At 45.4% G+C, this 25,250-nt stretch overlaps 1 protein-coding gene across 2 annotated transcripts; it reads right to left on the minus strand.

Moving 5' to 3' along the window:
• Positions 1 to 40: 40 nt before the first annotated feature.
• Positions 41 to 24,738, minus strand: CABLES2 (Cdk5 and Abl enzyme substrate 2). Of its 2 annotated transcripts, XM_075020548.1 has the most exons (10): positions 23,855 to 24,738; positions 10,116 to 10,187; positions 9,840 to 9,932; positions 9,031 to 9,108; positions 7,447 to 7,555; positions 6,622 to 6,787; positions 5,762 to 5,865; positions 5,278 to 5,384; positions 3,754 to 3,958; positions 41 to 3,286 (listed from the first exon to the last, which is right to left on the minus strand). In XM_075020548.1, exons 1-10 carry the CDS (start codon positions 24,370 to 24,372, stop codon positions 3,146 to 3,148), a joined length of 1,593 nt encoding a protein of 530 aa, XP_074876649.1. In that variant the 5' UTR covers positions 24,373 to 24,738; the 3' UTR covers positions 41 to 3,145. The 2 variants fall into 2 exon arrangements, with proteins under 2 accessions (XP_074876649.1, XP_074876658.1); XM_075020557.1 differs by lacking the exon at positions 10,116 to 10,187 and having other exon boundaries at positions 23,855 to 24,435.
• Between the last annotated feature and the right edge of the window lie 512 nt (positions 24,739 to 25,250).

Raw genomic sequence — 25,250 nt, forward strand, 5'->3', positions numbered from 1 at the left:
AGCAGGCCGCGGGAGCAGCCCTGAGGGAAAGCGAAAAGACCATTGCGAAACGAGACGTTTGGTTACAAAACGTGTACCAAAACCAGTGTTTATTTCACAGCATCTTAATTTCACAAGGTCAGAAAGGGGAAAAACAAACCCCAACTAAACATAAAAAAAACCCCAAACAATGGAACAGGCTACAACTCAGACTTTTAAATAATGGAGTAAGACAAAAACGTAACAGTATCGTTTACATAAAAATGTACAGCCTCTTATCAAGAGGGTTCTCCGTCAGGGAGTCAGCCCATAAGCATCTTTACACGGTTACACAGAGCTAGAACCCCCCCTCGGCACAGACCTCGAAACCTCGTTCCTCGTCGAAGCAAGAGGAGCTGGGCTGTGAAAACCCAAGCCGGTAACATCCACGTCCTGTTTTGCATCCCGCTTTCAGTTTATTAATGGATAACGTAGTAATAGTCCTTTGCCACATGGTGGCAGCTTTTAGGTGAAAAGATAAATATTCCCACACAGGACTGCAAGCTACACTTTAGAAACAGAAAAATCGACACCTATACATACACACACACACAGAGATCACCGTATCCCTGCAGAAGGACTGTTTCTGCACAGATAGCACAACAGAGGTACCGATGTACAAGCCGCAGACAACACCTCTGGACGGCATCAGCCCCAAACCCCCACTCCACCAGAGACACGGGAGCAGCGTTCACTCCACTGCGTCGTTTTTGGCCCGTGCTCCAGCCTTTGAGCTCAAGAACACTGTGTGTGCCCAAGCCCACGTTTAGAGTAACCATTAGACAACATTCAGCTTTCTGTAATTTAATGCTACTTATCCCAGTTTGTTCTTCGGAAAGAGAAAACAAAAGCTTGCCGGTTTATGATGTGAAACCGTAGATTCTGGGAGTGTAATGCCCACTGCAACTAGACAAACTTCCACTGAATAGAGACTGCAAAGTGTTGCAAACCAAAATGCGTTTTTTTTTCCTTAGATGGTGAGAAAGGAAAGTTAATTTTGTCACAGAAAACTCTTTATATGCTAAATAAAGAAGTTCCCAGAGAAAGACATTTTCCAATTTCATTCATACTCGCCAAAGTGCTTTACTTGTTCCGGAGATACCATGTGAAAAATTTCTTCGCTCAGTTCTACCTCTGTCCCCTCCCCTAATGACTTTAGGAAGTGGTGGACCACTTCAGTTGTCTTCACCACTGTTTGCTAATTTGAAGGCTCATTATATGCTAGATGTTTAGTGCATCACTATTTCTTGCATGCAAGGACAGTTATATTCAGTAGAATGTTTAACTAGTAGGCAATTTTTTTAAACCTTTTGGAAGATAACTGGCAAGCTTATTGTCTAACTTATTAGCTACCACCTTACTTACGGAGACTAGAAAGTCCTTCTGTGTTAGAGAAAAATCACAAGCATATTAAATTTTACACAAATAACTTGAAGCTACATACAGCTGAACACAGTTACAAAAGATTTGATAGTCACTGTAATTATTATATATGAAAAATACATTTTGAGCCTTAAAGAGGAAAGGGCTCTGTTAAAGTTTGCTGCAATTCTAATGAAGCCAAATTAGCTTCAGACAAAACACAGCTGAAGAGCAAAGATTCAGCTTTGGTTTTGGCTACAACCAACATTTAATACAAGGAACAGGAATTTACATTACTTTACATATTAGATAGCAGGTCCCTTACCTCAGTACGAGGTCTAGTATTTCATTTAGAAGTCAAACTTAAATTACAAATTTCTCAATCGTAATAGCCAAGCATCAGTTTTGTTCCTTGCAAATGGACACACAGTTACTTGTATCATAATATTGCTTCAGAAAATAAACCCAAGAGCCAATATCACAGAAGGTTCCACATATAAGAGTTCATTCCCAACCTGGATATTTAAAAAAAAAAAATGAAAGACTAGCCAATGGTCAGAGAAGTTATTTAACCTCTGCATAAGCATTAGAGCGCTGCTGGGCACCAGCCGTTAAGTGGCTGTTCGGATGTGCAACAAATCCCAGTTTTATGAGGACCATCACAGTGATGCGATGCTTGGAAGAACAGAGTAAAAAAGTAGCATTTTAAATATTGAGCATGCTTTGTTACATTGGCTTAGTTTGGCAGCAGTAGCTCTACTGACTTAAGTATTTGCTCAGAGCACATAAGACCATATATAATACAGTCTACTAAAAAGGTGCTTATTTCAGACTATTGAACACTGAAACAAATAGTCATAAATGATACATTTAACAGCAAATTGCTCTTAGTCAAGCACTCATCTTCCACTGAAGAGTGAATTAGGATGGCAATCACTTTGCTGCAGCTACCTTGTTCAACGTGATACTTCATGACATTTTCAAACAATCTTTCCTTTTTAAATAAAGTGTATACGCTTAAGGTATTAATAGTTAAGTAAATTGGAACGGAGTAATTTCAATCTTGCTACTTATAGGTCTATAGTATAGTAGAGAATAGATGCCCTGTGTATCATTAGTGCAGATATACTGGAATTGTTTTCCTTATATGCAAGGCCAATGCAGGTAAAGAATAAATGGCTATACAAATTCAGGATTCCCCGCTAAATAACATAACTAACTTAAAAAGCACTGGTACCAGACCAGCCAGTTTTAGGCACATCTTTAAAAAAATAAAGTATGCATTTCATTAATGTAAAAATGCATGAAGATTCTTAGAAACATCTGAACTTTATGGCGCACTGGAATGGAAGTGATGCTTCCTTTAGTCTCAAGGAATACAACAAAGGCTTAAAAAAAAAAAAAACCAAAACCAAAACCAAACAATACCATAGTATTCTTCATAGGGAAGAACAGTTTTAGTAAAACCGAAAAGATAAATAAGGAATAATAAGCAGCCATGACAGCTGACTGGTGAATATTTGTGCTTTAGATGTCCAAAAGAAAATAAAGTCCAATAACTCTTCTCGTACCATCCCCCAGACTTGGCATACGTGTCCATAATGCACACCTCGACAGTTTAGTAACACACTGCAGACTTCAAAACTAGCTGTGGCCGTGGCAGGACACACACAGCGGCACAGAAAGGCCAGCGGCAACTCCAGCAGCAGCGTTCAGTGATGCGATCCACCAGCACCACTGGCTGTCAGCTGGAACGCAGCTTTGGTTAAGACTGTTGCGTGAGCCGTCTGTAATGAGGTAAAACTTGGTTTTCAGGAAGATAGAGAGCCAGTTCCAAAGCTACGAGGACGGTGAATTCAAAACCAATGAGATCTCTTCTGTTGAATCTGAATCTCTCTTCTAGTTTCTATGATAGTAATAACAAAAAAGAGGAGAGGGAGAAACAGAATCAGTTAATCCACAAGATACTAACACACTGTTAGATTAAGTCAGCATAAAACAGGAGTCACCGATGCATGGCCTGAGCTGTACCTACAGAATCAAAAGCGTTGCCAGGGATCAGACAAGTAAACCAGCTTATCAGCTCAGCTGTGACACCCACACAACAGTTACATATGTTTGCCCGAGAAACAGTAAGTGCAAAAATAACCTCACTGTGGGATCAGTAGGACATTGGACTGCACCAGTCAGGTAGTTTTAATGAATTAAAAAAAAAAATCAAGGAAAAGCCCTACTGAGACATAAAACCGACTGAAAGAGCTGGTCTTAAATGCAAGCATGCACTGGTGAAAATCTTGGCTTTAATCTTTGTCTTGTTCTATGAGCTAGACAGAAAGTTTTGACAACACCTGAAACAAGCCTCATAGTACTTACATCTATAAGGTGTTTAACTTCATGTTTCCTGAGATCACTGCTGATCTTGGCTGCAAGCAGAACGCAAGCACCAGCACACAGTTTGCGGTTCTGTTTGTTGAGTTTGCCTTGGAGGACAAGCTTCTCAAAGTAAACATAAGCCATGGAGACAGTAACCGGCTCCAGATTGCACTCTTCACTCAGGTTCCGCATCTCTCTCTTTAAACTGGGAATAGGAAAAAAGAAAATGACAGCCTTTTATGAAATGCTCTAGAAACACTGCAGCACGGGAACTCAGAAGAGCACACAGGCAAGACTTTGATTTGGAAAACCATGATGAGTATGATCCTAGACTGGAGAAGTCCAGCTGGCAGCAAGCTGAAGCTGATGCATAAACTGATTTAACCTGGCTGACAACATCTACTGTAGAAAAACAGTTCCTCATCTGCCCATAAACATCAGGGGCTTAGCTGTCTTATTGACACACAGGCTATTGCTGTATGATTCCCTCCGGGCTCCCAAACTGGTTCGTGATTCATATCATAAGACTGAACCACCCTGACCTACTACAGAATACCACATCAAAGCTGTGCAGATCGCAGCAGTTGCTACATGGAGACCTGTCTACTACACACCTCATGGAAGAATCAGGTCTGAGAGGGAAGGCAAACTGGTTTATGCACTTCCCACAACAGCTAGCCCTTCACTTCAGCATTAAGGCAGACTTTATGGTGGATGCTACCTCTGACGGCTGCCACCCATGCAAGAAGATCGCTGTGCAAACACACTACTCAAAACGGCTACAAAGAGGAGTATGCAGGACACTGGCAGAACACAGACTCTGCCTGAGCAGGCCCTCCACGTGGAGCTGAGTTACACAGAGCCCTGGTGATTCAGCAGAATCGTGTTTAAGCCGGCTATTTCAGCAGGCCCTGATTGCATTAACCGCCATGTAATACCAGCAAGATTACAGCTCTCTGAAGGCGCAACAGCGCATCTCGCTGATGAGCGGCCAGACGTGTTTCCTGGAAGATGAGGAATTCTGTGTGGTATAGTCCTGCCTTCATGAAATGCTTTTCTTTATTGAGACTCCCCAAACCTAACACTCTTCTTTATCCTAGAATCTTGTTAGACTCCATGGTCATCAGTGAGTCTGGTAATTGAAAGGCAAAAATAGCCAGAAGGTCCAAAAAGACAATCCAGTTAGAGTGGGACTGCACTACAGCCAAACAATCAGGTTACAAGTATTTGTTTCAAGGCTAATGGTGCTTCATTGTTAATTGGCTATTAGTGTTAGTACACCAGGGCTGGTGAAACAAAACCCTTTTAGGTGGAACTATGAAAACCAACTGTTACCCTTTCTCAGCACCCTAAACATTCCTGTACAGGGCTGTCATCCTACAGTCAGCTCAACTGGCAACAAGAGATTAGTGTTTAATCATATATACTATTAATAGATCTAGTATTTGCTCCATACAAGTGGAAGATAAAAGCAGCCTCGTACATCATAGAAGACGTTCTCATTATTCAATGCTTGTTTCTTACCTCCTAATTTTGCTCAATGTCAACTTGATATGAGGAAACTTCTCTCTAAAGGTTTCATTCATATCCTTTTTAAGGTCCGAGGGTTTCACATATTCTATAACTGTAGTCTGAAACACAGGAGGCAAAATTTATCATTTCTCTTGTGAACAGTACTGACAAACAAGTCTTCCAAAGACACTAATGCAAAGGCAAACCCCAGTTTTATTATTCACAATTTAACATTTCTGTAATGTCCTAAGTAATAGACCATGTTGAATCTCAACTACAAAGTCTTAAAAAACTAATAAGCACATGGTTACAAGCCGCAAATAACAACACGTAGATATGTGTTGGGTTGGTCCTCGACAAGCTGAGTGTACAAACCCAATTATTTGTATTTTTCCTAACCAATTCTCAAAAAGTCACAACTTTTTCTTCCCAGAGGAAGTTCTTTATATGAGGATCTTTCAGGCACTCACTCTGTTCAGGTATGTCAGTCACTCACCATGTAAGAGGCAAAGATGAGAACACGTTTATGTTTTCCACAGGGCCACTGAGGATCATCTAGAAGATTTGGATCGTACTCTGCAGCTTCCCCAGCTTCACCTCCTGAGGGAACAAGGAAAACATATTGGGTCATAAGATACAGAGCTTTAAATTCCCCGTTTCCTCTTTAAAAAAGTTTTCAAACAGCAAACATTGTCAGCAGATCCCATAGTACAGGCAAACTGCAGCTACAATCACAAGTTTGTATTTCATAAATGCACCAGTCAAGTATTAGAATTATTAAAAAAAATCACACAAGCTCTTTCTCCAGCATGTGCTTGATGTACCATTTCAGATTTAGTACAAACTGTCATCCACGAGTATGCACAGAAAACAACTGCACAAGACTGAATTATTTTGCCTATACTCTAATCTAACAGACAGCAGAGTTGTCAGGTTTGCTCTTTTACACAAGAGAAGGGATTCTTGTCACAAAATCATTGGCTTATGCACTGTTACTGTGCTAGAAGGCAAGGAGGACCACCTGTATCCATGTACACCAGATGTTTCTTGTTGAGTAATATAAAACTTCACATTTCCACAGAAAAGCTTTGCACTCCTTGAATTGCATAAACAGAACTAGGCCAGATATACAGAGGATGTAAGGAATGTGTGCAAGTCTCAGTCCTAAGGCTCATTGCTTATACTTCATTAACAAGCCTTCTTTACTAGGTTGTGCTAAAACCAGTCTCTTTCCAGCTGCAGCACATCCTTCTTCATAATGCACTTTACCACTTGCAATTGTTTCAGACAAATATATTCCTTTTACACTTTCCTGCTGTGTGCACAAGTGGTGACAAAGCTGGCAGCTGTTCTTACCAATGTCTGTTCCTGCTGGTATTGTTTTTGCTGTCACAGGTTTATATCTTGATCCAGGAAGACTCCGTGAAGCACTAGCTCGACATGAGGGAACAGCACTATGGCTGTCAGCTTTGCGAACAACTAGGGCATTGGTCGGATACAAGAATTTTGCATAGGACACAACCTTAAAGAAAAGAAAGTTGTAGTAGTTATAGGGGAAAAATTTATTGAAAAGCTTATTTCCAGACATCTAGGATTGTCCAACTCAGAGTCCCCTGGCATTTGTATTTGGGAATGGGGACCCTGAAACTGTGGGACAGGAAGAGAAGGGAAAAGTTGGATGAGGAATGCCTTGCTTCCATGACTTCAGTATGGAAGTGTTGTGGAAGATTTGGTGTGGTGGCAAAGAAAAGGGGAGAATCACATCAGTACAATTCCGTCAGTATATAAATTTAACTGAAGAGGTACAAATTTCACCCATATTCCTATCAAAACATCACTCACATGTTGCCTGAGATACCAGAGCCAAATCAATTCTCCAGAAATGGAGGCAGAAGCGATCATGGCCTTCAACAGCCTCCTCAGAAGCAGCTTCACCACAAGCCAAACGTTTCAAATGTTAAGGATCAAAACAAACTTCCACTGCTCTGAAAAGTTACAGCTTTCACTTTATGGATAGCAAAGCACTGCATAAATGAAGTGATTTGCCCCAGCATGAAATGGTCCTTGGGTAAAAGCAGCCAGCTTACCCACCTGCTGTCCCCCCGCTCCAGTCAGTGGTTTGGTCATTGGCATTAGATATCAAGAGAAAAGAAAAAAAAGAAGAGAAAAAAAATTCCTTACCTTGCCATCAGCACCCAGCTCTACTCCTTCCAGTCCAAGCACCATCTCAGTGGATACTGAAACTCCCCCAGAAGGATGTCGTTGCTTCTGTCCTTCCATCTTTAGATCACTAAATATAGATAAGAAAATGCACTATTGGAAAATGGAGCATAACCCCAGCTTCCTCTACAGTAAACACCCCACTAGGTACACCCAACACCACCAGGTCAGAGTTCTATGGAGGACAGTGCAATCCCTCAATCCCATCTCCAAGAAAGCATTAATTTTTAAGTATTCTTCAAAACAGAGATGTTCATTAACTAAAGAATCAGATTTCATATAATTTTAACTCGAATCTGTAACAATATACCTAGCAAATGTAAACTTTTTTTAATATAGTCTTTCTGCATAAGACCATACCATTTGTAAACACACTAATGCTCAAACACTTAACAGCAAACATGATTTATATTACTAGTTTTCCAGGATTAGAAACTTGCCTTTCAATTGCAATTTTCCAACCACTGTGCACACAGGCCCAAATTAAGAATTAAGGCTGCTAGCAGAACTCTGCTTCAGCAACGGCAGCATGCAGCTTTGTCACCTAAATTCCAATGCGAAAAAGCAGCTTTCAGTTGAAGAACTGTATTGCCAGCTTACAAGCAGACCCACACAGTGCTCAGAACTGCTGTAAAGTAGCTCCAGTGACCTTGCTGCTGTTCTATTAAGTGAGAGACTATTTTCCCATCAACTATTTTTACGGCAAGTGTATTTGCATACAATACAGTTCCCACCACTAAACATCCGTTTCCTTCGTCCATAAGTTATGTACAGGACAGAAGTGACAACACAATTGTTTTGCCAAAAGTGGATTAGAATAAAATTAGTATTTTCTATGGTATACTTGTAAAATCACAGATCTTCACAGAATCAACTTAAGACTTCACAAGGGACTGAGCAAAGCTGCAGGGAAATCCAATTAGCAGGTTTTGATTCTTGTAAGTGATCATATTGACAGTTCTATACAAAAATGCAGTACAAACACTAAAAGCAGTTTCAATCAGTCTAAACCGCTTCTGTTTTCCTTAGACTGCAAATACTGACATTCATGGCTTAGAGCATCTTAAACTTATTTAGATGTAACTTCACTATAAAACCATGACTGTTTCCAATAAAGGCTGTGGCATCCTTCCCTGACGCCCTGTATGCTTTTTGCAGACACAATTGTTTGTTGCACTAAAGACATTTGATTTCTGGCCACTTTAGGAATACAGGAAATCTTACACAGCAACAAGCCACATCACGTGTTCAAACTTGGTTTCAGGGATTTCACAGGACTGGAGTGCTTTAAAATGCAAATAGACACCTGAAGAGAAGTCTACCTTTTCCACTGTTTTTCTCTTGGAGTTTGAATGAACACTTTGACACTGTGGCAATGTCTGATTGTACTGCTCTGATAGCAAGCTCTTGTCCTCACACATAAATGGTAAGTTAAATAAGTTCACCTGCATCAAAACAAGATACCTACACCAACCACGCTCATTTAAAAAGATCTTTTGCAAACAATAGACCAGACATTTCACAAAGCTGTTAAAGATGACTCACCTGATCCGTAAACTCTCCCCGTAAGGTAGGATAGAAAAAGCCACACACAGTGTTCGTTTAGCACAGATTAACACTATCCTGCAAGCAGATGGGAAAAGATGAGGATATGAATTAAGACTCCGAAGTTACAAAGCAGCTTTTTATGGGACATGAACACAAGACCCTTCTTATATTGCTCTAAAAGTCACATAGATGCTGCTATGGATTTTATGTTTTCAGAAAACAGCACAAAAGCAGAAGTTTCATGCTGACCTTGTAGGTCCTTAGAGCCAAGCTCTGTATCAAACCCCAGCATTCAGAAACTGCCGTCACCTCGGGAGCTCCTCAAAGGAGATCCTAGTCTTTAAATACATATCTATATTTATGCAATTTTTACATAAACCTTGTGAAAAGATGTAGATAATATTTTACATTTAGATGAAGTCTCACACCTCTATTAATAATAAATATGAACGCAGCCTCGCCCTTCTCTTCTGCCCAGCAACTATGAGCCAAGAATTTGGCTAAACCAAGCCATTCTCCTTAAATCCTCCTCAGCTCTAAGCAGTCTGTGTGCTAGAGATAAGGAGGGTGTTAGAAGAGAATGATTTAACCTCCTCAAAGTAGGATGGCAGAACCATCAGAATATTGCTGCAGATGTAGCAGATATGAGCACCTACTGCTTTGGATAGATGTATAAAACTAACAAGACCCCAAGGACATCACCTTGTTCCCACTGATATATTAAATGGCTAATCGCATTGAATTAGAGTCTACGGCTGAGCACATCCTATTTGGGTACAGGAGGCACCTCGATCTCCAAAAGTTACCTGCTGTTCTTGGTGTCATACTGCCTCATGTTCTTGATGAAGTGCATCTTCTTCAAAGTTTTGTGTCTTGGAGACCCAGATATATGCTTGGTTCTGCAATTAAAAAAACAAACAAACCCAAACCTGTTAAGTGCTCTGAAAAAAAGTCATGCCAGTTGTATGATCAGATGGCAGCACTAGCATGCAGGACCTCAGATATTGGCGTGGAAGAGGGTGGTGGGAGGAGAGGACTGCATGCAACGAGTTGAGATTAATGCTGCTTTTGAAAAAAAGTACCTTCGTACACTGGCATATTCCACTATGTCTTCTAAAAAGTCTAGAGAGCAGCGCTGGGAGATAAAACGCCTTCTGTAAAATGTACAACACCACGAAGAGTGAACAATATTAGTTCATGGCCTCTGAGTTTATGAACTGCAACAGATCTATGAACTCTTAGGACAAATGGCAGGGGTTTTTGATTTTTTTGATGAAGAGTGCTTAACTAAGAGTTTGAAGTCCCTAAAAAGGCCAAGAACTTGTCTCCCCCTCTAGGACCCTTGAAATACATATTTATACCAACTTCATTAACAAAAGCATTCACTATCTTCAACACATAAGAAAACCTACCTATAAGTTAAACACCTAAAAAGCTTCCAAATACTCCTTTCAAAATCTTACAAGAAATGTCACAAAAAGCCACCCACTCATCAAGGCAAGGGAATAAGTCATTTTATATCAATCTATAGACAGGTACAGGTATATCTGCATGATGACCGAACATCTGTGTGCACTCTCAATTCAGAACACAGTTGTCTCCAGCTGCAGGAGTCAGCAGGCTGAGAGTCTATGACGGTAGCTCAATAAAATTGACAGATGTCTCCAGAAAACAATAGAGAAAGTTATTAGAGGAAGCAAAGTGTATTTGGTACCCATCTGAAATCCCAGAATGGAACGCACAAGAATAATAGTAGGAATCATGTGAGTTAGTGTAACAGTAATAGGATATTACACTTAAGCAAAAAAAAAATAAGACTTTGCCAAAGTAAGATACACTACTATTGTTAAAGTCAAGTCATTCTTTGTTGGTAGAGATTTACAAATGAACTGTGAAACTATGACTGCAATTTCCATAGGAACAATGCACTCAGATTCAACTGCCACCAGCAAAAAGCTGACACTACAACTATCAGAGTCCATATTTTCTGTTTTTGTTTAAGCTTAAATTGTGCTACATTTTTAGCACAGGCCACATGCATTCAAGGTTTTCTTCCAAAGTGACACAGCAACTCAATGGACAATACTGCCATGGAAGTCAACACAGAAGCAGTATACAAGAAAAAAGTTGCAGGACTCTGGTTTGACAAGATCTACTTTTGGAAAAAATTCAAACTTTAAACTGCATCAGAGCTCTGGCACCCATGAGCAGCCAAACCACGTGGACAGACCAAGGCCAGGCTCTCATGCCTGGACGTTAACACCCAACACCAAAGCAAAAGCATGGCACCTGGGGTGGGTGCAAGGGGCAGGGTGGGGGAGAGGTCAAGAAAAATGGCATTTATTAATCATTAACAGCTATGGAAGAGGTTTTACACAGCAAAGCCATTTGTAGCTTCAGCTGATTCAAGTTGAAGATCAAAAAAAGCTACTTGGGATTAAGTCTGGTCTTGAAGCCCAGCACTTCAAGGTTTTGAAACAGCCGGTCAATCTGCTAATCCTGGTGACTTTGCCTTTCCTCCTCTCCAGCCTGAGCTGGGTAAGAAACCAAACCACGCTATTTTGTTGCTACAGAAGAGATACGCCAGAGTTCTGGACATGAACAAAATCCATCTGCTTTTTCTTAAGCGTGGCGTCTAGAAATGCAAATTGCCTGAGTGACTAAGCAGGTGCTTTCACCTCTTTCCCCCCCTTCTTGCAAGTTATTTCTTCTCTTCTGAGCTACTTGGAGCTATTGCCAGAGCTGCCTGCCAAAACCTGTGCCAGTGAGACGTGGCAGTTTCCCTCTACATGGCACATCGCTGTTACAGGCAGCGTCCCGAGGCACAAGACTTGCTATAAAATTACAGATTTCCACAACAAGCAGATTATTAGCAACAGTGGCATTTGCCCCTCTTGCTTCAAGCTAGACCACGAACACTAAATACAGCACTTCAGAAAAGATGGTGTTCTGGTATTCTTCCTTATACATTGCCCTAAATGTCACTTCAACCCGAGTATTCCTGAAACCAGATTAGCTCCTCATTCCTCACCACAAGTTCAAGAGAAACAATTTACCATTTTCTCTGTGTCTTCAAGTATATAAAGAGAATGAATGCCAAAGTCTCCTTACAAACTCCTTAATAAAATATAATTAGTGCCCTTTTCCAGTCAATTTGTAATAATTTATATTCCCATATAAAACTTTACTTTTTCCCCAAAAGGAGATTGTCTCCAGGTTCTCAGCAGCACTCTTCAGGCATTCTTAAAAGAGAAAAAAAAAGACCACAACTCAAACGGGTGGGAGGATGAAAAATTAGCGTCCCTTTCCGTAAACACAAGAGAGGTAAATCCTCCCACAGGACTTACACCTTCAGTATTGCTAGAGACTGTCTCCTACAAATCAACAGCTATTAAGGGTGCTACTGAAGAACGTTCCTGGCACAGCTTCAACACCCTTCACCAGCACTTCAGTTTAAGATTTTTTTTAATTTTTTTTTTTTTGCTTTTCAGCAAGAACTGCACAGGAAAGTTGAATGCTTTCACATACGCACGGTCCTCCAGTCTACTTTGGCATCTAACCTCCAATAAAAAAACCCACTTCATGAAATGTCAAGGCCAATCTCAAACCTCCTGGCACGAACACAGTTGGTGACATCCACCGCCTTCCTCCCCTCCTGGGGCAGACCTGGCTGGGTGCAGACAGAAAGACGCCACGTGTGGTGAGCAAAGGGAAAACACAGCTAATGCCAACCACAATAGGCACCGGTACAAAAAAACATCACGTAGTTCTGTAAAAGGATGCCAACGTACGTAGCTGGATGGATTGGGAGAGCCACGGCTAGACCCTCACCAGTAACTCCCCAGTGCTGTAGGTGGAACTGCTCTCAGGGTCGATGAAGGTGTGCTCGGCCACCACGGTGGAGACCCATCCGCAGCATCACACCTTCTGAACACTGTCCCGTTTTCTTAGTAACGGGGACAGAAGTGACAAACACCTGAACCTGCTGCTCTGTGAGAGCATATCTGGAAGCGAAAACCTGCCGCAGTGAAGGGAGGATCCTGCCCCTTGACTCAAAACCACAATGACTCATCCCCACTCTGCCAACAGGAAACTTCATTTTTAGCTTCGCTTGTAAATAATGTTTTCTGTCCTCAAGTGAAGCTGTCACTTTGGAGGAATCCCAGACGCTAAGCAAGACACTCTCCCTCAAATCTCAAAACAAGGTGTACATAAAGAGTTCTCACTAATCCAGTTAAGAGTACCCGAAACAGTTTGTATGCTCAAGCCAACGTTTTACAGCAACACAGCTCCCTCGCTGCAGTCCAAGAGAGACTTGCTAGATTCCTTAGTACCGCTCACGTACAGAACTTCTTTATTAGGTAGTGCAGTACTTGGAGCATGCTGCAAAACTTAACACTTTGAGTAGTGTGCACTTATTGTTATATAAACACACACACACATATATATATATTTTCTTCAGTTTGAGTGCTCTTCTCATGCAGCCAATCCACACTTCAACAACAGGCAGCACAGGATCACTTCAGTGGCTGGTGGCTTTGATGAAAAAACATCAAGTCACGTATCCTGTGCTAAGCAGCTTCATCTACAATAACACTTCTCGCTTGTGCTCTGATCCACTGGAATTCAAAGGATTTTAAGTAGTTTACACTGAGCATTTGGTGCCAAACACAACTTAAATGCTAAACCAGAATACTAAAATCTATACACGCACTGTAAGTTACCTTACACACACCCCCACCGACAGGCTAGCTGACAATTAGAAATCGAAGTATCCAATCTTAAAGTGTTAATGAATTCTGTAGAGCAGGCTGTAATTTCAACAGTATCCTAAAGAAAGTTCAAACACGCCCATTAGCCAATACCAGCTATTTCCTTGACAAACTATAGAGGCTTTGCTTGCTTGTACGTCCTTGGCCAGGAGCTCACTTTTGGGTGCTTCCCCCCACTAATTTAGGAGCCAATAAAGCACAACCCTCCCAGAACTCTAACATTAAAAACATCATCTGTGTTTACGCAGCCAGCGCCTCCGAAGGGACCCGCCAAGAGAGAAAACACACACAGCACATGCTCAGAGATAAGGGGCTATCAAGCAGAGGAATTCTGGATTACGCCTTAGCTTATCTCCATGTGCACACACGGATACACACACAATCCAACACCGCTGCCGAATCCCTGATGATCTAAACCCACACTTAAAAAAACCCAAAAACCCCAAACACCACCAAACCCCTTGTGTTCAGATAAAACCCCATCAAATCAAGCTCAGAGTCGCATTTTGACTCCCATCCTGGGAAGGGGTAACCAGCCCACATGTTTATCCTTTCTGATGGATTTCCCACTGAGGAAACCCAACTTCTTCCAGCTTCAGAACTGTCTTCTTCTCGTCCTGCCCGTGCCCCACCACGTGCTGGCAGAGAAACTCTCCGCAGAGGGCAAGCGACAAGGCACAAAGCAGCACGCAGGATCCCCAGCCCCGAGGCTGATACAGCTCTTAAGTGTTCCCAGCAGAACAGGACGCAGCTAAGAGCAATCTATGTATAGCACCGGTAATCCCTACGTGTCCTCTCTTACAAACTGAAAGGAAAAAGCTGGTTAAGTCACAGCTCCAGATTAAAGAACAGTGACCTTTCCGATGGCTCGCCAAGAGGATTTTCCCCCTTCCCACCCACAGGCTGGGCTACCTGCAGACTCCCAAGAGGACAAGGGTGAAGTTTTAGGATGTTGCTGCAGTTGGAAACGTCCAAGTCGCCCATTCTTTAGCAGGTATGATAGTTGAATGCAAAAGAGAGACTAACCCCGTGCTATCAGACGTAGCTTCGGGCACACGCAAACCTCTTCCACGCCTGCTCCTGGGGCAGCGTGTCCTCTAAGGGACAGCGGGGCAGCCCTTTGGGCACCCGTGTCCCTGCTCAGCGCTCCCAGGCTCCGCTTCCAGGCTTGGAAACAAGCAGCCCTCACGAATCTCATTTTAACCCCTAATATTGGGCCTTACAGCGGCCAAAGATCTTACTTAAGCCCCTGCGTGGAGCTGCCGTTTGGCGATTTTGAAGCTTCTCTCCGTTTTGCCCTTCTGGTCCCTGCGTTTCTGCCGCAGCAGGTGAACGGAGTGGCTGGTCTCGCTCCTTCCTGAAGGGCGAAATCAGAAGTTTCTACAATCTTACTGGGATTCTCCTCCCATCCCAGTTAACCCCCACCTCTCGTGAGGACCACCCGGAATCCACCTTCTGCCATGACTTCTTATCCTCACCACTTCCTAGGATCACCAAAAGCCCTGCGACACGAGCGTTCAAAGATGCTGCAAAAGCCCAGTAACACGACTTGAGATTTCCTCCAGCCAAAGGGACTGGCAAGGCGGATTTGTTTCGGATGGAGTCTTTTTGCTGGGGAAGGATGCCCGGCTGCATGCACCCACGCAGGCACGCACCCCCCAGGCACTGGGCTAAAATTAGCAGCAAGGCTCGTATCCTCTGGTGCTCTTTAGCAATACGTACTGCTAATAGATGGCTGGAATGGGGGAGGTCAAGGATTTTTAATCACTGTGTAAAATTAGGGACTAATAGAATTTGGTTTCCTATTTCTCACTTGAAAGAGTTTTATTTTAATATGGACGTCCCTTTGTAAGGTCCTTTACAGGCCTCAGTATAATCACAGCTGTCAAGGGACTGAGTTATTAATATAACAAGGACAAAAATCATTTATTGGTTTTTGGAAGCACCAGCTTAGTAACAACAGTCAAAGGCAATCTGCACAAGAAATACAGATCCCAAATCCAGTTTACAGTAGGAAGACATACCTGTCAGATTTGTTTTGCCAAGACATATTTTAAAGATTAAGCTGTGTCGTTTTCCTTCCTCACAGGCAAGCCAACAGCCAGGTATGAACTGTGCTTCAGTTTAACTAGGTAAAATACTGGCATCAAGGGATTAAGAAAACCAGTTCCAGTTTTTAAGCTGACTTTTTCACAACTGCCATTACTTATAGAGCCCAGGGGACATTTACCGTTTTCAGGCTTGCATCTCAGAGCATACGAGTGTGAACGTCCCTATTCTCATATCAGTTCCCTGTGCCTTACCACCCTCAGCGCTCAAATTAATGAGTTTTCTGCTCAAAAGCAGATTGAGTACAGCTCACCAGTAGCAACAAGTTCTCAGTAATTAAAGCCAAAAGAAGTCAGAGACCACATTTATATGGAATCACCATCAAAACCACATATGTGGTGAAAGAAATGACTTCAATGAAGAATCAACACCATGAAGTGCCTGGCACCGAGCGAGCCATTTTCATGGATAGATGGTTTCAGCTCTGATGTTCAATGAGAGGCAGCAGCAGAGAAGATACCCTGCATAACCAATAATAAGCATACAGCCAAGTGCTCCTTCTTTACAAAGTCAGCTACTCACTGTTTTATGGCACTGCAAATGTGCCATTTGGATTGCAGGCCACCATCCCTGGAGCTCGTTCTAACATTTGTTTAAGTATCAGACTGCCAGAGAATAAAGAATACAAGTCTTCATTTTAAAGAGTAAACCCAAATTAGCCACAGGAGCATGGAAAGTACCTCTACGCTTCAGAGCAGGTCCCTCTGTGAGACCTCAGGATGACGAGGAGGCTCCATTCCTCCACCTTTGTGTTCTTATTCAAGGTTTGTTTGCAAAACTGAAGGGGCACCAGGGGCTTTCCTGCTGGTCCCAAACAGCCAGGAGAAAATCCTGCACTCCTCAAACACCAGTAAAGCCACGTGCAAGGAAAAGAACGTGTCATGCAGCCTATGGGACAGGCAAGAAGGAACAGAAATTAAGTATAATTTGAATGAAGGTGGAGGCAGAGCAAGTGGGAAGCTCTAAGCCTGGAGAGTTTTAAATCCTAACAAGGAAGGAAATCAGATACTCTTCACAGTGGCTGCTACTTCACTGCTGATTCACAACCACATATGATTAAGACCTAATGCTACAAGGAAATGAGCTTTGTATTCATTGCGTTTCATAAATCACATTGTTTTGGTGCTAAGAGTGTTTAGACAATCCAAGGATAAAACAAGGCCTTCCAGTAAGTATGAAAGCCATCTGTTGCAACAGAACCACCAAACCAGATATAAAGGTTGCTGTGCCCAGAGCCCAATTCTAAAGCCCACTCCTAAAATCCCTGCTGCTTCTCACAAAGCAAACTCGGTGTGCTGGCCAGGACACAGCCAGTAACTGTATTTCTCCAAGTTTCTACCAGTTTTTGGAGGTACTCCTAGCTCATCAACCTGCTTCCCTCTGTGCTTTGTGCTCTGCTCACTAAGCACTGAACTGCTGACCAAAACAGGCCAGTGAAATGCAAAGTGTGTCCTTGATAACAGGGGGCATTATGCTAGAAATATTCATGCACTTCCCCAAGAGGTGATGCTGTCATTTCATCATGTGCCTTGTTAAAATAAAAGCCTTCAGCACAATAAAATTCCCAAGTTAAAAGAAAAAAAAAAAAAAAAAGAGAGAAGCTTTTAACTGGGGAGAAGAAAATTCAAAACAGGCGACTGGAGGAAACCCAGTTGAAGGAGGTTTAGAGAGGTCTCCCAGTGTTTTTATGGGCACTTGCTTCTTTCCACCACAACATCAGTCATCCCCTCCAACCCACAATCAAGAGGTTGTAGCCTGACCAGGGCAAAATTTTATGCTTAAATTGTAGTGACCACAACAGAGCAAATGCAAATCCGTCCATGCTGTCGAGCAAGCAGCTTTGACCGGTAGCAGTTCAGCCCTGTGGCTGGCTAGCAAATGAAACGGCTACCCAGGTCCGAGGCTGGTCTGCAGGCTACGGTGAGCTCGGGTACCACGATGCTGAGCGAGAGCTGGCACAAGAGGAACGCTGCCTGCGGAAGGTGGCTGCGGGGTCCGGGTGTTCAGAGCTCCCAGGAGAAGGGCTGCTGGGATCAGGCAGCAGGGTCGGCTGGCAGCAAGCTTTTAGTTTTAAAGATTCAATACATCTCACAAATGCCATCTCGTGAAACGCTTTTGCTTCGCTCGCGCTTACGAGACCAGTTAAAGGTTCTTCATTTAACATCTTTTTCCAGAGGTTAGACCATAATAACTTACAGCTGTTGTGTATATAATTTACTGTAAACCAAACGTTAGGAGTTTAAAGCTCTGCATTTGAAGAGCTAGCATGACAGAGTGGCTTTAGCTGAGCGCCCGCCATCTGCAGTCACCTGCTTTATCAACAATACCTCGTGCTCATTAAAGAATCCAAATTTCATTATGCTCGTGTGCACGTCAGATACGCATTTTTAAACTCAAACTACAGAGCCAGAAGACTTCAGAACAATCTTCAAAAGAAGGCTCAAAAGCATCTTCAGGCTCGCTCAGCCTGACAGCCTCACAGCTTTAACTGGTTGACAGATGGAAAAAGGAGGAACACATGACAGCTGAAGTTAAGTCTTCAAGATTTAATATAACTAAAACACATACTGCAGGAAATAAATAAAAAAAAAGATAGAGAATTTTGCAAGAGTCATTTCTCCTCTCTCCACCTTTTTTTTTCCTCTTCTAAATCAAACAAACCACACCTAAACCCAGAGCAGAAGAGCTCATCTGTAGCTCAGAACCACTCTTTAAAACTGAAAGCAGAGATCTTTCCCTCCTTGCCTGCCTGCCTCATCCCACAGTTCACAGGAGCTTGCAAAAAAAATAATAAAAAAAAATCACCACCACTAATAACTCTTCTGAACTGGTTCAGTCATGGTGCCAAGAGCACACAACAGCCCCAAAGAAGCTTCCCCTACAGATAAATGAGATAGCTGTCCGGTCAGTCGGCAAAGCATATGCAAGTTTGGGCAGCCCACGTCTCTGCAATTATCAAGAAGGACTTTGGGGCTCAGCAAAGTTATGGTAAGGAGTCCTGACAACCCAAACACATCCTCCTCACCGACCGTAACACTCCTACAGGACTTGCTTACTGGATGCCTGAAACAGGGCCCCACCAACGCCTCCCCAAAGTTAAGCTATTCGGCTGTTTACATTTCATGTGGTAGCATTTTCCCTCTCAGCTGATGACTCATTGACTTGAAGCAGCAAGACAGCATCATTCTGACCACCCTCATCATCTCCTGCAGAGGGGAACTGCGAGCCAGCAGCGAGGGAAAAGGAAAGATGGAAACACGCTTCCAGAGCATCCCCTTTCCCACAACATCCCGAAACTCGCTGCTGGGGCTCCTGCACAATTGCTTGGAAAAGCCGGTGAAATCAACTGCAAGTACAGTTCATTCTGTACAGACTCCTCCTGGCTGGAGATCAAAGTTACTTTAGCAGCCTCTGGACTGTTTTAAATGAAGAGGTCAAACAACCTTGGCATTAGCAGAGTTTAGGATGGTTTGACCCAGACCCATTTGCAGAGGTATGGGGGATACAAGGACATGGATTTTCTGATCTCCAAGTTTCCTGCTAGGCATACAACTTACTACTTCTGATTAATATTATCTGACATCCCCAGCCAGGTATAAATACTACAGGCATCTATAAATTATAAACATTTAGTATTAGACACATGCAATTCACCTGCAGTTGCAAATATGAGAGAAAGCTGTCAAAGCAAACTGTGCTTGCCGAGAAGGAGAAGCCTTAATGTTTCAGCTGACTTTTAAACAAAGTTCAGGTTTAGAATATGTTCATTTTCAGCCCTCAGCACCACATCCCAGTCTGCTGTTCATACCTGAAAGGTCAAAGCTTGCCGGCTCTGACAAGATCTTGCTGCTTCCTGAAAGGTACCATGTGGGCTCAGGTTATTCCAAATAAGGCTAGAAACTAAACCTGAGACTTTTAAACATTGTATTTCATCCATCTCAACAAAATCTGTTTATTAGCAGAGGGTTGGGTTTTTTTAAAAATATTTTTATTTCTTGAAGTGAAAACAGCCACTAAGCTGACAGAAGAACAAAACAACACATTAACCATCATAAGCATAAAAAGCCTGACCAAGCATTTCCACCATTCCACCCAACTAATTTGATCACACCTATGTCAGCAATCCAGCATCCAATTAACACTTAAAAGCAGAGTTGGTCCAAAGTGCTACTGTTATCAACTATTGTTTAAACTCCCACCCTTAAAATGACCTAAATTAGCTCAGTCATTTCTGATTCATCAGCAACCATGAGCATTCAGTTCAGCTCCCTGACCACGGCACACCAAGGACATTAAAGCATCAGTTGCAAATAACGTAGTCTCCGTATTTATTCTTAGGCTCAGCAAAATGCAGCAAATATTACGGCAAAACCAGCCGCTTTACATTGCGCTATACCGAAGCCTCAGAAGCACAACAGGCATTGACATTCAGGCCTGTTCCCATTCTTCATGCTTTCATAACCTGGCTATTTTCAGGGCCCTCTGCTATCTGCATTTCCCCAGAAAGCCCTGCCAGTTTCAGACCCAGCTGCAGAAATTCATTAAAAAAAAAATCTGTGAATGGCGATTTGTTCGCTGTTTGCTGCCTCCCTCCACTGCTTTTTGTGAGGCTTGTTCTTTGAAAGAACAAAAGAACAGAGCAAGATGGAAAGGGAGAAGGGACAAGGGTTGGCAAGCAGATTAAGCAAGCAAGCTGGTATAACACAGCATTGTAATTTAAGATCCCGTAAACAGAAGATTCCTTACGAAAACGAAAGTGGAAGGTTAAAGTCATTAAGTTCATAATGCTCAGCCAGCAGCACAATGAAACCAAGCATCCAGATTGAAGGGTGCCTCCAAGGGAGCGTGCGCCGCTGAAGTTTCCATCCTAAAGGACCCGCCAGCTACCGAGCAGCTCTGAGAAACTCCACGGTACATCAGCTGAGCAGGTCACCGATTCCTTGGGCTGTACTAAAGATCCTGCCTGTTGGTAATAACTAACCACCGACCCTAGCAGAGGTGCTGTCACAGCCTGCCCTGAGCTACGCTGGCCAGTCTCATCAGCTTCTCGCAACTTCGTAATCAACTCAAGATCAAGTTTTGTAATAAAACTCTGCCCAACGAAACCTCCAGTTCTAGATAAAGCGATCTCCACTGATGGGGGCAAGCCCCAGCACGATGAAATCCCCGGGGCACGGCACAGGACCGCAGCGGCACCGGTCACCGAACAGGGATGGAGCGAACCTGGAGACCCTTCAGCCCGCGCTCCTGGTGCATTTAAGGGAGGCTCCGCTGAGAGCAATTCAAAGCAGCTCTTGACAGTGACTAAAAAAAGGACTCTGAGGAGAGCAGCTGCCTTAAGCAGGCACCAAAGATGAGATGCCCAGAGTCCCAGCGCAGATTCCACGTCCCCCTTCCCTCTGATGCCTTCACATGCCTGTATATTTGCACGATGCATGCAGTTAACCTATCTAGAGTAGCAATACCGTTACTGTATGGCAAAACGTTACCCAGATTCCCGAGTCCCAGTAAAAGGAAACCCATTTTGCGATTGTTTGCTGATTTCTGAATCTTATTTTGCAAACAGCATGCCACACACAGAAGGGGAAGCAGCATAACCACCACCGTTCTGCAGGAAAGAAAGCCCCCAAATCCCTCCTCATGTATTTGCAACAAGAGGAGACGCCGCTGTTCCGCAGGGATGAAGGGCTGCTTTGTCATAGAGCAAACCATGGAACCATCCAGCGAAAAAATAAAGTGCTCCAGGTCCCTCACCCTGCAAGTCAAGGGTGAAATCGTAATTACCGAGGGATGGTCCGTCTCACCCACTCCTGTGCCCAGCGTGACCGGGAGGAGATACGTTGGGCCCAACACATCCCCACAGGCAGCTTAAAACTGTCCTTTTGTCAGAAGATGTGTGTATCGCCAGGTAAAGATGTGGATCTTCTGCCCGAGAGTTTCAGCGGATGTTCTCCACTCACCCTTTTCTTCTTTAAAGACAAAAAGTAGAAGAACTCTCGCTCCAAATCACCCTCGTAAGTAGTATACAAAATGATTAATGCAATACAATATACCCTTTCAGCCACCTCTTCCAAGCTGAAAAATCATGGCCTGGTTTGTCATTATTCAGACAGAAGCCCTTTCATTGCCTTGATTACCTCCTCGCACTTCTCTCTACCTTTTATTTCTGATTTATTATTCTTTTCAGCTAGATTGATTAGAATTACTATAGCAGAACATAACGTGTAAGATCAGATGCCAAGGAAAGAGGCAGGAAGGACATCAAATGAGAAGATCCTAGGAATGTTTTCTTAGTGTCCTATTGACTTGGCACGGGAAGGGGAAGGATTGAATCATTTGCACAAACTCCATCAGTCCAGAACTCAGTACACACAGGCACACCGAGCATCGCACCCGCAGAGGTAACCGTGCTTGTAAAGCTCTCGATGCAAAACTTGCCCTCGAGAGCTCCACCTGCAATATTAAAGCAATGAAATGAAATCGTACCGCACGGCTGTACGCGGCTATTGTGGACCAGGAGTGCTAGGAAGGAGCCGTGCCACAGCAACACCCTCACTTCAGGCTTTCCTACTCCACAAGCGGTACACAACAGTGCAATCTGTGCACACAGGGCATCCATCCAGCAGGCCCAGCTTCAATTTCTCCACGAAGTAAGGAAAGAAAGGTCTCTTGCATTACACATAGAAAAGCAACGGGTGGTAAATGACAGTCCAAGAAGGAAAAAAACCCAGGAGGGATGACGCACCTGAGGACCCCCACACCTTACTGACAAACAGCTACTACTCTTTAAATTCACCTGAGCCTCTATGCAGCCGTTTCGTGGGGATACGCAGGACACCTCCATTGCGAGATGCACCCTGAAAGGGAACACCCATCAACTGCATTAGCAAAGCTCCCCAGCTTTAAAGCACAGACAACATCTCTATTTCAGCTCACTAACAAAGCTCTGGAAGCCACTCTAAAGACCACAGAGACTTAAAGCCTTTGATACTGCTTTGCCTATCTGCAGGCTCAGAGGGCCGGCTCACTTTACAAAGCTGTTTATGCAAGAAACGGCCTGAAAAGAGTTCCTTCAGAGCTCAAATCCCCAAGATCTGAGCAAGAGCCCGCCTTCCAGTTGATTAGAAAACCAACACTTTCAGGCTGATGGAAGTCCCTTGGAAACGCAGCGGTAATCCTGCACTGAAGGCCAGAACATCCTCCCCCGAGGCTGACTCCCGAGTTCCCAGCGTACAACAAGCGTTTATTAATATACAGCGTTACTGCACAGACGAGCAGCAGAGATGAGGAGAAGGCACTACATCAGCAGTGCGGCCGTTGCACGGAGGAAGAGTCCTACCCAGCAAGGACTCTGTCGGCTTCATCTGGAAACAGAAAAATGCAAAAAAAAAAAAAAAAGAAAAAAAAAAAAAAAAAGAAAACCCAAACCAGGCTAGGGAAAAGCAGGAGGCAGGGTTCAGGATACCGCAGAACTGCAGCCAGAGACTCAGCGAGTGACCTACCCCCCAAACCCCCCTCACCGCACACCCAGCGCTCCCACAACCACAGCAGGGCAGAGCAGGGCAGCGCTCCCCGGGCTGCCTACGAGGCTGAATATCCCCGGTCTGTGTCGTCCCCCCCCCCCTCCACCTCCGCCCGGGCTGCCCCGGGCCCGGTGCTCCCTCCCGGGACCAGGCGACAAACGGGGCGGGCGCCGCCTCCCACGGCCGCTTTCCCCGGGGGCGGCCGTTTCCCATGCTCCGCTCCCCAACCCCCCTCGTCGTCCCCTCCCCGCCACCCCGAAGCCACCAGCCGGTCGAGGGCCCTGGGAAAGTCCGGTTCTTCCCAGGCCCCCCCCCCCCCCGCCGGGGCAGGGGGGGGGGGGTCCCGCCGCTTCCCACGCCCCGCGGGGTCACGGATGCGCGATCCATCCCGGCGTTTTCCCCGCTCCCCTCACTCACCTCTGCCGCTGTGCTTCCAGCGCCAAGCCGCCACCCGCCGAGCTCTGCGTGGGGCTCAACAACCCCGGGGCTCCCGGTTTAGCCGCCGCCAGCATCCCCGGTAAGGCTGGAGGCGCCGGGGGCGGCGGGCAGAGCGGACCGCCCAGCAGCAGCTGCGGCAAAAAAATACCCCCGCGGGGGGGGTCCGCCTCCCCTTTGCCTCCGGCGGCGGAGAGGGGGGAGACGCCGGGCAACAGCAGGGCGGGCGGCGGCGGCTGGCAGGCGGGCGGCGGGGACAGTAAACGCGGAGGAGCTCCGGCCGGTTCCGCCGCCGCCGCCGCCGCCTCCTCCCCCGCCTCGCCCGGGCCGGCGGCTGCCGGTGGTTTGTCGGCGGGAGGACAGGGCGGACGGCCGTCCAGGGAGATGTTGTTGAGGAAGAAGAGGGCGGCCTGCCGCCGGCGGGAGTCGCCCCGCTTCCGCGGCGGCGGCGGCTGCTGTTCCCGGGGAGGCGGGGAGCCGCACGCCGTGGCCGCGGCCATTCTCCGAATGAGCCGCGACCGCCTCGGCAACCCGGGCGGGGCGGCGGGGAAGGCGGGGCGGCCGGTAGGCTCGCACGTTCATTGGATGCGTCGCGCCGGAATGTAAATGAACCCGGGAAGGGGCGAGCGCTCATTGGTTTGGCTGCTTATGACGGGGAGCCACGCCCCTCCTCTCGCAGGACGGTCGGGGTTCTGTCGGGTCCTAGCGCCGGCGCGTAACGGCGCCGTGGGACCGAGTAGCTCGGGGGTGCCCCCGCCGGGCGGGCAGGGGCTGCCCCCGGTGGCCGGGCTGGCCGCGGCCCGGTGCCCCCCCCCCCCCCGACCCTGTCCCCGGGGCCGTCACGTAGGCAGCCCCTTCCTCCCTCAGTCCTCCCCTCCCACAGCCACAAGCCCACCGTGTCCCCACCCAACCACCCACCACGTCCCCACGCAAACACCCACCCTGACCCTTTGTATGATTTTTGCAAAACTTGTCCTCATCCCACCTCCCCGCCCAAAGCCCCAGTGACTCTGGCGGTCACCCGCTCCCGAGGTCTCCTGGCCTTCCTGCAGGCAGGGAGGACACGTCTGCTAAAACCATCGGCAGGCGACTGGGCGCATCAGACGGCTCCCACAAAAGCAGATGAAGGCAGTTGCTCCTCTTGCTCCAGCCTGGGACCTGGCCCTCCGGCTTGCAGGGCTGGGATAGACCCCAAGCCACCGGCCCTGAGGGCACAGATCCCCATGCGTGGCACGGATACCCACGCACGGCCCTCAGACTCACCGGCAGCCCCCGAAACCTGTGCCGAGGGATGAATCCCCACGCCTCCTGGCCCCTGAAGCAAAGTCGAGGCAGCGCTGATCGTGGGCCGTATATGGGCAAGGCGGACCCAGATCTG

Source organism: Buteo buteo, chromosome 2, assembly GCF_964188355.1.
Source record: "Buteo buteo chromosome 2, bButBut1.hap1.1, whole genome shotgun sequence".
Classification (NCBI taxonomy): domain Eukaryota; kingdom Metazoa; phylum Chordata; class Aves; order Accipitriformes; family Accipitridae; genus Buteo; species Buteo buteo.